Below are 13,049 nucleotides of genomic sequence, written 5' to 3'. Positions count from 1 at the left end.
GAGTTTTAGTGTCAGTACTACATTAAACTACTATATTAATGTTGAATATAATGTATAATAATGCGCTGGGGAATATGTGTGTGTCCTGATAATGCCAGATGTCTGATGTCACCAGTAACAGTGGCCGACATTATTTTAAATATATCTAGTCGGTGAAAGAGTTCAGGCATATTCATCTACAATAATTCAGTATTTCATCTTCAGAATCATGAATATTGTTATTCTGGCGTCTCTATTGTCCTGTGCTTTGGGTTTCAGCACCAAGTCCAAGACTATTCATTTACACACACAATGTAACACCAAAAACAGTAACTACATTTTTTGTGAACCGTTTATCGTGTGTCTTGGAGTATCGCAATATGGTATCGTGAGTTCAGTATCGTGATATGTGTCAAATTGTGAGATAAGGGCATCGTTACACCCCTCCATCTCATATTTAAATTGGGTTGGAGTTGGGCAATAAAGTCTGTCCGGTTTGGGGTGTGTGTGGGGGGTGTGGGGTGGGGATGAGTTGTGGCATCCCGGATGCAGAAAACAGCAAGGATGGGGCATTATCTGTTTGAGCAGGAAAAGTGCATCAACATCCTCTTCCTCCTCACACACACACACACACACACACACACACACACACACACACACACACACACACACTGCACGATCACCGTCCTGGGACTGAGGTTCGGGGGTGTTTGAGTCACAGCTCAGCCCTCCTCCACAGGCTCAGGTTGCCTTTAAACTGAACAGCCATGATTTAAACAGCCTATTAACATTCCAGCGCTCCGCTTTCCTTCTACAGTCCTGCTAATATTTCCATCCAGTGCTGAACATGATAATACAGATAGATGCTGCATGTTTACAGGTACAGACATTATCATGGTTACTGGAAGTCTAATTTTCACAAATGCTGACTCTCTAAAGTGGAAAAGTGCAAAGGGAGCATTTGCCATTAAGAGAATCACCCTGTGGTGCTCTCCGTGTGTCGGGCACAAATGACAGATTTTTATTTATTTTTTGTCAATGAAATAAATGTACTATATTTTATTTTGATAATGTTTTTTATTGAGTATTTTGGGGGGATTTTTTTTTATACCACATTATATTTATGCAGTATTTATAATCCATTTATTCACTTTTTGAGCACAGATCTGAAAATTAAATTTCCAACTTAAACTGTTATAAATCTTGAATGCTTCAGCGCTCAGACTTCAGTCTGATCTCTTTTCAGAGACGACACTCGGCAGATTATTGCTGAAGTGAAACAAGTTTTAAAAAGTGAACTTAAAGGTACAATATGTAAGAATTTTGCATTAAAATATCCCAAAATCTCAAGGCCAGTGTTATATATTTTGTTAAGTTGATTACTTACAATATCCCAAATGTTTCCAACTATTTTTAAATCGTGAGAAAATTGCGATTTTAACCAAGGAAACGGGGCATTAGAGCAGGGGGGAGCTGGGAGTCGCCAGTCAATTGCGTCATATCCGCGTCACCCTCGGTTTCCGCTCGTACTGCGTGGAGTCCTGGACAAATGCGGAAGTTGTAGTTGTAGCGTCTATCAAGCAACAAACGTTAGCTTGTTTCTTGCAGTCGTTATGGTACACAATTATTATTTACTGATTGCAGCTGGTTCTGTCGACAAAGCATGCTTCATTTTATATTTTCCAAATGTAGCATTCGGTAATAGTTATGTTTATGTAAGGAAAGTATTATTGCTTTAGATTTGTGTTTAGTTTATTGACATTGTTTATCACGTCTGGTGTTTATGGCCATGTAAATAAACATAGCCTGTCTGTGTTATACATAAAGATTAATCAGTATTTTGGCAAATGATGTGGGCATGTTCGAATGTACTTTTACAACAATTGTTTAGAACATGTAAAACTGCGCAGCGTTATCACAACAATGAATTCAACAAATACAGTAACATCTATGAAGTATTAAACCTTACTTTTCTTGCGGTTAATTCATTTTAATTGCGGTTAAAACGTTTTACTCTAAAACTGTGAGAAAATCAAAGCCATAAATCTAAACCAGTGGTGCTCCAGATGTGCGGCTGATATGTCAGTGAATGAGCTTTCAGTGAGAGTGTGTTCGGCTGCAGTACCAAACGCTTCCACTAGAGGAAACTCCTCTCATTCATTTACAATGCGCTCATTTCTGACCGCGAGGAGCACAAGTGTTTCTTTCAGGACCATTTACCTGTTCCAGTCATGCGCATGATATTATTCTGTGTTCACAGAGAAAGTGCCAAAACCTTTACCAAGTTTCGTACCATTCCGAAGAAGTAAACAATAAAATAAAATAAAAATAAACGTATGTTTTCGGTCTAGAAATGCCTGCAGTGGGTAATAGCGAATCTGCCTCCACCAGAGCACGAGCTCACACCCGCTGTGAACACTGGTGTGTGTTCCTGGTGTGTGTTAATGTCTGCAGGCCCGTGTGTGTGTTCCTGGTGTGTGTTAATGTCTGCAGGCCCGTGTGTGTGTGTTTCTGGGCAGTGTTGTTGTTCCTGGTGGCGAGTGACATGCTCTCATTTCCCTGTAATGTCGGGAGAGCCCAGTAATGTGTTTCCTGACCCCGGGATGAGGAAGGAGAAACCGTGGCACTTCAAGGTCTGGTCCTTGAGCTGGAGAACTATAGAGAACACGGACAGAGGAAATGCTGCACTTTTCATGTGGACTACCGGAAAACCTCAATAATAATAATAACAATCATAATAATTGGCAGTGCTTTTGATAGCTCTGCTCGTGGTTTTAAAGCAGTCTGTTCAACACATTGGCATTTCTCTCGTTTCAGCTCTGAGTGACAGATCATGCAGAGACTGACTGTGTGTTTGTTTCTCTCCTTCTTCCCTGCTGTCTATCAGTCTCAGACCTGCGTCTATTTTGAAAATGCAACCCGTCAACCTGTTAAAAGCAATGAGTCAGAACTACTAATTGCAGCCTGTCTCAGTACACAATCTGCATTCAAAGTCAAATCAAGTCATTCATTTGCTATTCAGAATATGTTTCCATGCAAAGTATTTTATAAAACACCAGGGACCCCTCTGGAGTGACACTGGCTGGGTAATGTTCCGCGGAGGAATTAACAATAATGGAATATAATTTTTACAATGTCATTTTGTTCATATAGAGTTGTTGCCATTAGACTCGCCGGATTAAACACGCATCTGCCGGTTATGAATATGGCTGATAAAGAGTCGGTGTGTTCATTAGCGAGTGTCGTAGTGTTTGTACACGTGCCATTATTAACATTCGAGAATCGCCCTTCATAACATTCACACTAATGAACGATTCACGAGCCAAACCAAACATACAGCATGCCTGTGAAAACACACACACACACACACACACACACACACACACACACACACACACACACACACACACACACACACACACACACACACACACACTCTCTCTCTCTCTCTCTCTCTCTCTCTCTCTCTCTCTCTCTCTCTCTCTCTCTCTCACTCACACACACACACACACACACACACACACACACACACACACACACACACACACACTCTCTCTCTCTCTCTCTCTCTCTCTCTCTCTCTCTCTCTCTCTCTCTCTCTCTCTCTCTCTCTCTCTCTCACTCACACACACACACACACACACACACACACACACACACACACACACACACTAACCCATGCTATAGGCTGATTGCTGCCCGTTATGTTTTACACACTCCTGCTACTTCAGTTAGTTATGGTTTCAGATGGTACCATTAATTTCTGTTATTAAAAGAAAAAACATAATTTTAAACAATCCAGACGATGCATAATAATAACTCTCAGATATACGGTGTTTGAAGCCTTGAAGTGGAAATGATCTGATTAGGTTTAAATGGTCAGGGATGTGAAGTGCTGGGTAGTGTCTCATTTCTCATTTTCATAGAGTTATTATGATCATGGTCTGACTTAAGATATCACTGCAAATACTCACGAGACCAAACATTTATATTTACACACTCTCAATCAACTGCTGTCACACAAAAATCCAGGACTTCAGACAGTATTAACACAAAACACATGTCCACTAGAGCTCTGTCAGAATCTGTGAAGTGTGTGTGTGTGAATGCTAAACTTTACAGACACTTTCTGTGACACTGTAACAGGATCATCATCATCATCATCACTGAGGCGTTTATGAACCCGAGGAGGCAGATGAGTGAGTCAGAGGAAAAGGAAATGATTGTAAATCCATTCAGAACTTCAGGATTCTCCTTTCAACAGGAAAAAGAGTGTTTTATTCCCGTCGTCCTGTGGCACATCCTCTTTCAGAGACTCTTCTCTGGGTTTCACCTGAATCTGAGGTGCTTCTGCTCGCTTTGGTACATGACATCGGAAAACGCGCAGGTTTGCTAGAATATCTAAAACCCCGGAGGACTGGAGACCTGGAAATGAAGAGAGATTTTACGTTCTTCTGTCGGATTTGGATTGGGATTCCCTTCTTCTCAGGTGAGATTACCGCACGCGCGTATTATAGAACGCGGCAGAACTGTATCGCTGGGAATTCGAACCTTCACATTATGAGGAACGAAGCTGTCAAAACTGCGAGCGCGCCAAAACTTCGTCATGAAGCGGTTTGAATCTCGTCGCGTTCTAAAAGAATCTCGCGGTGGGAAACTGGGAAAGTTTGCATGAGGCGCTTCTATTGGCGTTGTGAAATGTTGGTTCAGTTCTGCAATAGGCTACACTTGCAAAAGTTTTTGTATGCGTATCAACTCTTTCCTGAGTATTGCTCTGCATGCTAATTTAGTTCCAAACCCTCACTAACGCTAATCACAAGCAAATTACACAATTAAATGTGCACGATAATTTGCATTGACGATAATGTAGTTCTTGTCATAACTGGATTTATTGAAATTATTGATTTGTATGTTACATGCAATTTTGCCTCATCTGTTTCCGAATTGACCGTGACTGGCCAGGCTTTGCATAATTACCATTTTAATGCATTGCAACTCTTATTCACATGGACAGTGCAATCAATGTGTGTAGTTGTGATGAAGTGTATGAGATATATCACTAGAGGGAGCCTTGTCTTTATTCTTGCCAGGTCAGTGGAAGTTGTTAATTGGTTTTATTGATGAAAAAGTAATTCCAGGATCAATTCAGTTGAATTGCTTGAGAAGATAAGATAGGCATTAGATATTTTTCATTGATGTAATTTTATTTTTGAGCAATGATAGGGATAGAGCAATGCTTTCTTTGCTTTGTGCCTTCTTACAGATGCATTTTATTTTAGTCTTTAATCTTCATGGTATTTGCTGCTGTTTTCTGTTATCGATATCCTGCATATTATCTTTTTTCTGTGGTATTTCTTATGTACACAGTTTTATTCCAGCAGAACACCTCTGAAACCAGACCCTCAGTCAGCGGTCCGGCATCAGCCAATCATAATAGAGAGCTGTTTGAGACAACACTCAGTTTCATGGCAGTGGTGCGAGAGAAGTTCACTTCGCTGTGAGCCTCGGTCAGTGCAGGTGTCATGTAGAGCGATCGGAAAACTCTCCTCATCCAGAGAAGAAAGGATGAGCTTCCTCTCAATGCTTGGAAACTATAAGACACCCACCTATCACCTATAGATGTCTGCATTAAAACACTGCGCAAATGAAAGCCACATGCAGCTTGGTGACCCTGTGTTCGACATAACAGTGCTGTGTCTCTGCTAAAGTCCAAACTGTTCAAAAGCGTGCTTTTTAAATGTTGATTTCAAGAGCAGAACTGATATATAGCCAATTATCAATCATCCACATTGGAAGATTAGACTTTTGCATTAGGATGCATGCAGGATTATTATGTTACGGCGTAAGAAATTTGACTAACTTCAAGATAGTATCTGTAGTGTGTCTTATAACGTAAAGTCACTGATTAAACTCCTTTGCTGTGTTTGCAGAACAAAAACCTCATCATCAGCTCTCCAGACTGTTTGTAATATGAAATATGACTGGAGCTGAACACTATAAAGGTGTAATTGTAAAACCGTATTTCAAAACCCGGAAAAGGACTTAACGTTTTGATGTCAAGATCTCACTTTTGGCAATGTGTTTCACATTAGCTGTGCTGTATATGGAGGCTGGGTTTGACATCTCAATGTTTTATTGATATTCTGATCTCTGCAGGAGCAATACAGTTGAAAACCTATACCATCACTCTTCCTTTTGCTCATATTTAGGGTTTGTGCTATGAACAAACGTTCAGGGATAAACCTCCGTAAATTTGGTGCTTTACAGACATGAATGAGACCTCAGATCATGTGACTTGAGGAGAGGTGTGCTGTTCATTGTCTAAGCCACCTGACTTGTGGGTTTTGTCTGGCAGACGATAGAAATTAATCACTAAAACATGTAGTATTTGTGGTATAGATTTAGGTTATTTTAGTTGTTTTTGGGCCAAATGGATGGCCAGTGGGTCCCTTGCAATTTGCCAAAAATCAACTTGGTAAAACAGCAAAGAAAATCTTTATTGTAGATTGTCAAATACACAAGGACTTATGATATTTAAGACTTGAGGTTTATCCAAAATTGCCCCAGTCATCAGTTTACACCGAACACAAATAGCAATAAATACTATTTACACTAAGTATAACATTTTTAGATGATGTTTACTTGTAGGTATTTTCATCTACAGTATAGACACTACAAGTAGTCATGACAAAAAACATCAATTATTGATTAAATAATCCTGTAAAAAAAACGGTAAACTACTGGCAACTGTGGTAACGGTGTTTTACTTTTTTCCCCCTACATTATAAAACTGTAATTTAACAGGCATATTGCATTACAGCATTTAAAACAGTAACGGACCGTATTTTTACGGTATGATGCTGGCAACCACAGAACTACCACCGTTTTTTTTACAGGATTATTTTTTACAGAGCAGATCATTTTGAGCATAAAAAGAATGTGGGTCAAACCGTCCCCTAACACAATAGAAATAGTTTAAAATGATGAAAAATTAGTCTCTGACAAGCTACAATAGAGGTTTCTGTTTGTACATGATGTTGATTTCTGGCAAATTGTATGTAAAACAATGGAGGCTCGATCTGACGCCAGTGCAACAGTACCCAGGTTTTTAACGCAACCGCAGGGTTACATTTCGTCAGAAAATATAACAATCTATATTTATATGTAAATCTTTGTTTGTTGAAAGAGGCTTATTTAATTACATCATGAGGATGGAAGATACAGTGCACTCACTCCAATAACCCGGTCTATTCATAACACACAGTAAATGTTCAAATAAACACTAGAAAACACAAAGAGGTCTTTAGGAGCTCTCATTTTCTTTATTTTGTCATGCAATGACTTCTGTTATATCACTTACTATACAAGTGGACTTCTCTAATAGGCTTTCAGTGTGTTGTTTAAAGGGCTTGTCATCAGGTTATATACTGTGTTTTCACTTTAAATTGAGATCCTTCTTGAGGGGCCTCACTGGAGGAAAATGTGAAGCTTATTGTTTTAAGCACAGGGTCGCAATAATTGGAATGAGCTTCATGGCCTATGGCAATATTTCATGGTGAACTATGAGGCGTAAGAAGTGTTAGATTTCTGTGGTCAGCGATATGGCATGGCCTGCCATTGGAGGTCAGTGAGGGTTCATGGGAAACCATTCGCCTCGACTGACCGATTACATGTTCTCCTGATATCCATTTCTGTGTCTGTATCACCATTAGCTCATGTCCTGGCCCACCGTCTGGGACACCCGAAAGATTTGGCTAATTTGATTGTACTTTCAGCTGTGCTTTGATTCATATTAAAGGTGACATATCATGTAAAGCTAACTTTTCCCGTGTGTAAGTGCTATAATCGGGTCCCCGGTGCTTCTACCAACACAGAAAACGTGAAAAGTGAAACCCAGTAACTTTGTTTTAGCATGCCAAAAAATAAGCCGATCTGATTTCGCTCCCCTTCTGCAATAGGAAGAGCATCTTATTATAATATTACCGGCCCTTAATCTGCACGTTTACACACACCAGACGACATTTGGTTCTGCAAGCGACAACAGAGACCAGTTCTAACAGAGACCAGTTCCAACAGAGACCAGTTCAGAGAGAGACCAGTTCTAACACAGACCAGTTCTAACAGTGACCAGTTCTAACAGAGACCAGTTCTAACAGAGACCAGTTCTTACAGTGACCAGTTCTAACAGTGACCAGTTCTAACAGAGACCAGTTCAGAGACCAGTTCCAACAGAGACCAGTTCCAACAGAGACCAGTTCAGAGACCAGTTCCAACAGAGACCAGTTCTAACAGAGACCAGTTCAGAGACCAGTTCCAACAGAGACCAGTTCAGAGACCAGTTCTAACAGAGACCAGTTCTAACAGAGACCAGTTCTAACAGAGACCAGTTCTAACAGAGACCAGTTCCAACAGTGACCAGTTTCAACAGTGACTAGTTCCAACAGAGACCAGTTCCAACAGAGACCAGTTCTAACAGAGACCAGTTCAGAGAGAGACCAGTTCTAACAGAGACCAGTTCCAACAGTGACCAGTTCCAAAAGAGACCAGTTCTAACAGTGACCAGTTATAACAGAGACCAGTTCTAACAGAGACCAGTTCAGAGAGAGACCAGTTCAGAGAGAGACCAGTTCAGAGAGAGACCAGTTCTAACAGAGACCAGTTCTAACAGAGACCAGTTCTAACAGTGACCAGTTCCAACAGTGACCAGTTCCAACAGAGACCAGTTCTAACACTGACCACTTATAACAGAGACCAGTTATAAAAGAGACCAGTTCAGAGAGAGACCAGTTCAGAGAGAGACCAGTTCTAACAGAGACCAGTTCTAACAGAGACCAGTTCTAACAGTGACCAGTTCTAACAGAGACCAGTTCTAATAGAGACCAGTTCTAATAGAGACCAGTTCAGAGAGAGAGACCAGTTCTAACAGAGACCAGTTCTAACATTCTAACAGAGACCAATTCTAACAGAGACCAGTTCAGAGAGAGACCAGTTCTAACAGAGACCAGTTCAGAGAGAGACCAGTTCTAACAGTGACCAGTTCTAACAGAGACCAGTTCAGAGAGAGACCAGTTCAGAGAGAGACCAGTTCTAACAGAGACCAGTTCTAACAGTGACCAGTTCTAACAGAGACCAGTTCTAACAGAGACCAGTTCTAACAGTGACCAGTTCTAACAGAGACCAGTTCCAACAGAGACCAGTTCCAACAGAGACCAGTTCAGAGACCAGTTCCAACAGAGACCAGTTCTAACAGAGACCAGCTCTAACAGACCAGTTCCAACAGAGACCAGTTCCAACAGAGACCAGTTCTAACAGAGACCAGTTCCTACAGTGACCAGTTCTAACAGTGACCAGTTCTAACAGAGACCAGTTCTAATAGAGACCAGTTCTAACAGTGACCAGTTCTAACAGAGACCAGTTCTAATAGAGACCAGTTCTAATAGAGACCAGTTCTAACAGTGACCAGTTCTAACAGAGACCAGTTCTAACAGTGACCAGTTCTAACAGTGACCAGTTCTAACAGAGACCAGTTCGAATAGAGACCAGTTCTAACAGTGACCAGTTCTAACAGAGACCAGTTCTAATAGAGACCAGTTCTAACAGTTACCAGTTCTAACAGTGACCAGTTCTAACAGAGACCAGTTCTAACAGTGACCAGTTCTAACAGAGACCAGTTCTAACAGAGACCAGTTCCACAGTTCTAACAGAGACCAGTTCTAACAGTGACCAGTTCTAACAGAGACCAGTTCTAACAGAGACCAGTTCTAAAAGTGACCAGTTCTAACAGAGACCAGTTCTAACAGAGACCAATTCTAACAGAGACCAGTTCTAACAGAGACCAGTTCCAACAGAGACCAGTTCTAACTGAGACCAGTTCTAACAGAGACCAATTCTAACAGAGACCAGTTCTAACAGTGACCAGTTCTAACAGAGACCAGTTCTAACAGTAACCAGTTCTAACAGAGACCAGTTATAACAGAGACCAGTTCTAACAGTGACCAGTTATAACAGAGACCAGTTCAAACAGTGACCAGTTCCAACAGAGACCAGTTCTAACAGAGACCAGTTCTAACAGAGACCAGTTCTAACAGAGACCAGTTCCAACAGAGACCAGAGACCAGTTCTAACAGAGACCAGTTCCACAGTTCTAACAGAGACCAGTTCTAACAGAGAACAGTTCTAACAGTAACCAGTTATAACAGAGACCAGTTCTAACAGTGACCAGTTCCAACAGAGACCAGTTCTAACAGAGACCAGTTCTAACAGTGACCAGTTCTAACAGAGACCAGTTCTAACAGAGACCAGTTCTAACAGAGACCAGTTCTAACAGAGACCAGTTCCAACAGAGACCAGTTCCAACAGAGACCAGTTTTAACAGAGACCAGTTCTAACAGTGACCAGTTCTAACAGAGACCAGTTCTAACAGAGACCAGTTCCAACAGAGACCAGTTCCAACAGAGACCAGTTCTAACAGAGACCAGTTCTAACAGAGACCAGTTCTAACGCAATGGCAGAAGATCCAGCAAAGCCTGAAACTGTTGTGTGGTTGAGCACAGACGAGCACTGAAACACTATTGACCAGAACATGTCACCACTGTCTTATAAACACCTCAGGAACTGTGGACACTTGTGTAAGAGTTAAACATGATGATGATGAGATGATCAGTGTAACTCAACAACAACTACATACATGTGTCCACTAACATTCAGAAACTCTCCCTGAGTCTCTCCGTAAGGCTGCACTCGCTACTGGTTATTCTGGGATTCAGGATGAGTGAGATTGGCCTGTTCTGTTATTGCCGGAGTTTCTGAAGCTTGTGTAAAGATTCCGCCCTCTTCTGAACGGAGGCGGAGCTAAAGCTCATTTGCATTTAAAGGGACACACACAAAAACCGGGTGTTTTTGCTCACACCCAAAAAGGGGCAAATTTGACAAGCTATAATAAATGATCTGGGGGAATTATGAGCTGGCATTTCACAGACACACTCTGGGGACACCTTACATTTATATTACATCTTGTGAAAATGGGCATAATATGTCACCTTTAAGGACTTGGATTCCTACTGTTCCAGTGTCGGTAGAAACAGCTCTTCCCATAAAAAAAGTCATTTCTGAACAACAGTGATGACAGAAAATGCGGTGGAAAGAAGATAGTGTCCTGTTGGCAACATCCACAGGTAGAGGAAACATTAGTACGGGACATGTAGGAAACGCACACAGATGTCATTCCTCCCACAACATCCTGACCTCACCCCAAATCCCAGCCCGGAAAGAGGAAGGCCATACGGATAGCCAGAGAGACGTGCATGAAAGGACACAGAGTCGCATGTTAGTATCTCATCCTCAGCGGACTCAGAGCGTGTGCCTGGCCTTGGCTGTACAGGACAGAGGAACTGTCTCTCTCTCTGGTGTTTAATGTGTTTTCCTGAGGCCTGACGGGTTGCTCCGCACGGAGCGTCGGGATGCTGACTCCTCAGGTCTGGTCCGTGGCCTAGTGGCCCTCCAGTCGCAGGCCGGATACACGGCTATTTCAGGCCCTGTGTCCCACTGTCTGACTGAAGAGATCTGACCCCGCTGATCAGAGAGAGCGAGAGAGAGAGAGAGAGAGAGAGAGAGAGAGAGAGAGATAGATAGATAGATAGATAGATAGATAGATAGATAGATAGATAGATAGATAGATAGATAAGATGGTATTAAAGTTAAACATCAGGTAAAATATCTTGGGGTCGATATTTGCAGATCAGGTTCAGAACGTCTTCATTACAATCTTCAACCAAGGTTAGATAAACCCAAAGAAATCCTGCTGTCTAAGGCTGATGGTATATCACGCCTAGTTTACCCGGCTCTTTCCCTATATAAAAAAAAAACTATTAAATCTATTGACTCTCTGCTATTCCGTTTTTTTTGTCAAAATCAAACAGAATGTGTTCATAGGAAATCTTTGATAAGAAGTATCAAGGAGGAGGGTGGCCTTAACGCTTCAGAGTTTCAAACTATCAACCAGACATTCAAAATGAACTGGATTAAAGTATTGTATTTCTAATAATAGATTACCCTGGTTTTGGATCCCTAACTTAATCTTTAAACGCTGTGGTGACCTTACATTTTTATTATCTTGTAATTTGAAGTGCAAAAAATTACCAATTAAACTCCTGGAAGATTGCTTTCGAACATAAATTCTCCCCACAAACGTGTATTATTTGGAATAATGAAGATTTACTGTGTGGTAACAGATCACTTTTTTTCAAAGAAGGGGTGGATCAAAATATTCTTTTTGTTTCTGCTTTGTTCAGTGCTCAAGTTTATGTCTCTGAAAAGTGCTGCGATTTCAGTAAGAGATTTTAATAAGGTGACTAAAAGTATTCCTGTCAGTTTGAGAACCTTGATTAAAGCGCATTTAAGATATGACTGTTTAAACAACTATATTCCTACACTTGCAATCAATGGTGTTAATGTATTAGATGCAACATCTTCTTTATTAGAAATGCTCTTTCTTCAACTCCAAGCACAATCTAAATGGAGAATCTGTTATCCGAATTCTGATTTGAATAACTTATGGACATTTCCTCACAAACTTTTTATCCCTAATGAAATGAAAGAGCTCCATTTCAAAACTGTTCATAGATATTACCCTTATAATTTATTTTTGAGCAGGTTTTCTGAGAATGTATCTTCTTTATGTTCCTCTTGCAATATTGAAGAAGAATCTATCCTACATTTATATTATCAGTGCCCGTTCTCTAAACCTTTCTGGTCAGAAATTACCTTGTTAGTTTTGTGCTGTTGTAACAAATTGGTACAAATGGTTCATTCTAACGATGTTAATCTTGATTATACGGTATTATTACTTTGTCTTCTGGGCAAGTTTCATCTTCATAAAGCCAGAACCATTCGTAATCCTGATTTTAGAATATTCTCCTCTGATATAAAGTCCCTTTTTTCTTCCTTTAAGAAAATATCAAAACCTTTAAACTCAAAGGTTTCTAAAACAAATAATATACTTGAGTCTGTTGAAAAGAACCTTACATTTTTTATATTGACAAAATGTAATATTGTATTGATTTGAGTAGCCT

General features: G+C 40.6%; 1 protein-coding gene across 2 annotated transcripts in view; it reads left to right on the top strand.

Annotated features, from left to right (window-relative positions):
- Positions 1–4,084: 4,084 nt before the first annotated feature.
- Positions 4,085–13,049, top strand: part of flt4 (fms related receptor tyrosine kinase 4) — an 88,036-nt gene continuing 79,071 nt past the window's right edge. Inside the window, exon 1 of one of the 2 annotated variants that reach the window (XM_082178262.1) lies at positions 4,085–4,468. In XM_082178262.1, coding sequence (XP_082034388.1) covers positions 4,411–4,468 — 58 coding nt within the window. In that variant the 5' untranslated portion in view covers positions 4,085–4,410. The remainder of the gene's footprint in view (positions 4,469–13,049) is intronic. The other variant, XM_082178261.1, reaches the window with a different exon arrangement.

The sequence above is a fragment of the Leuciscus leuciscus genome (assembly GCF_965113295.1).
Source record: "Leuciscus leuciscus genome assembly, chromosome: 8".
Classification (NCBI taxonomy): Eukaryota; Metazoa; Chordata; class Actinopteri; order Cypriniformes; family Leuciscidae; genus Leuciscus; species Leuciscus leuciscus.
The sequence above is the reverse complement of the archived record's forward strand: the minus strand, read 5'-3'. Positions and strand labels throughout refer to the sequence as shown.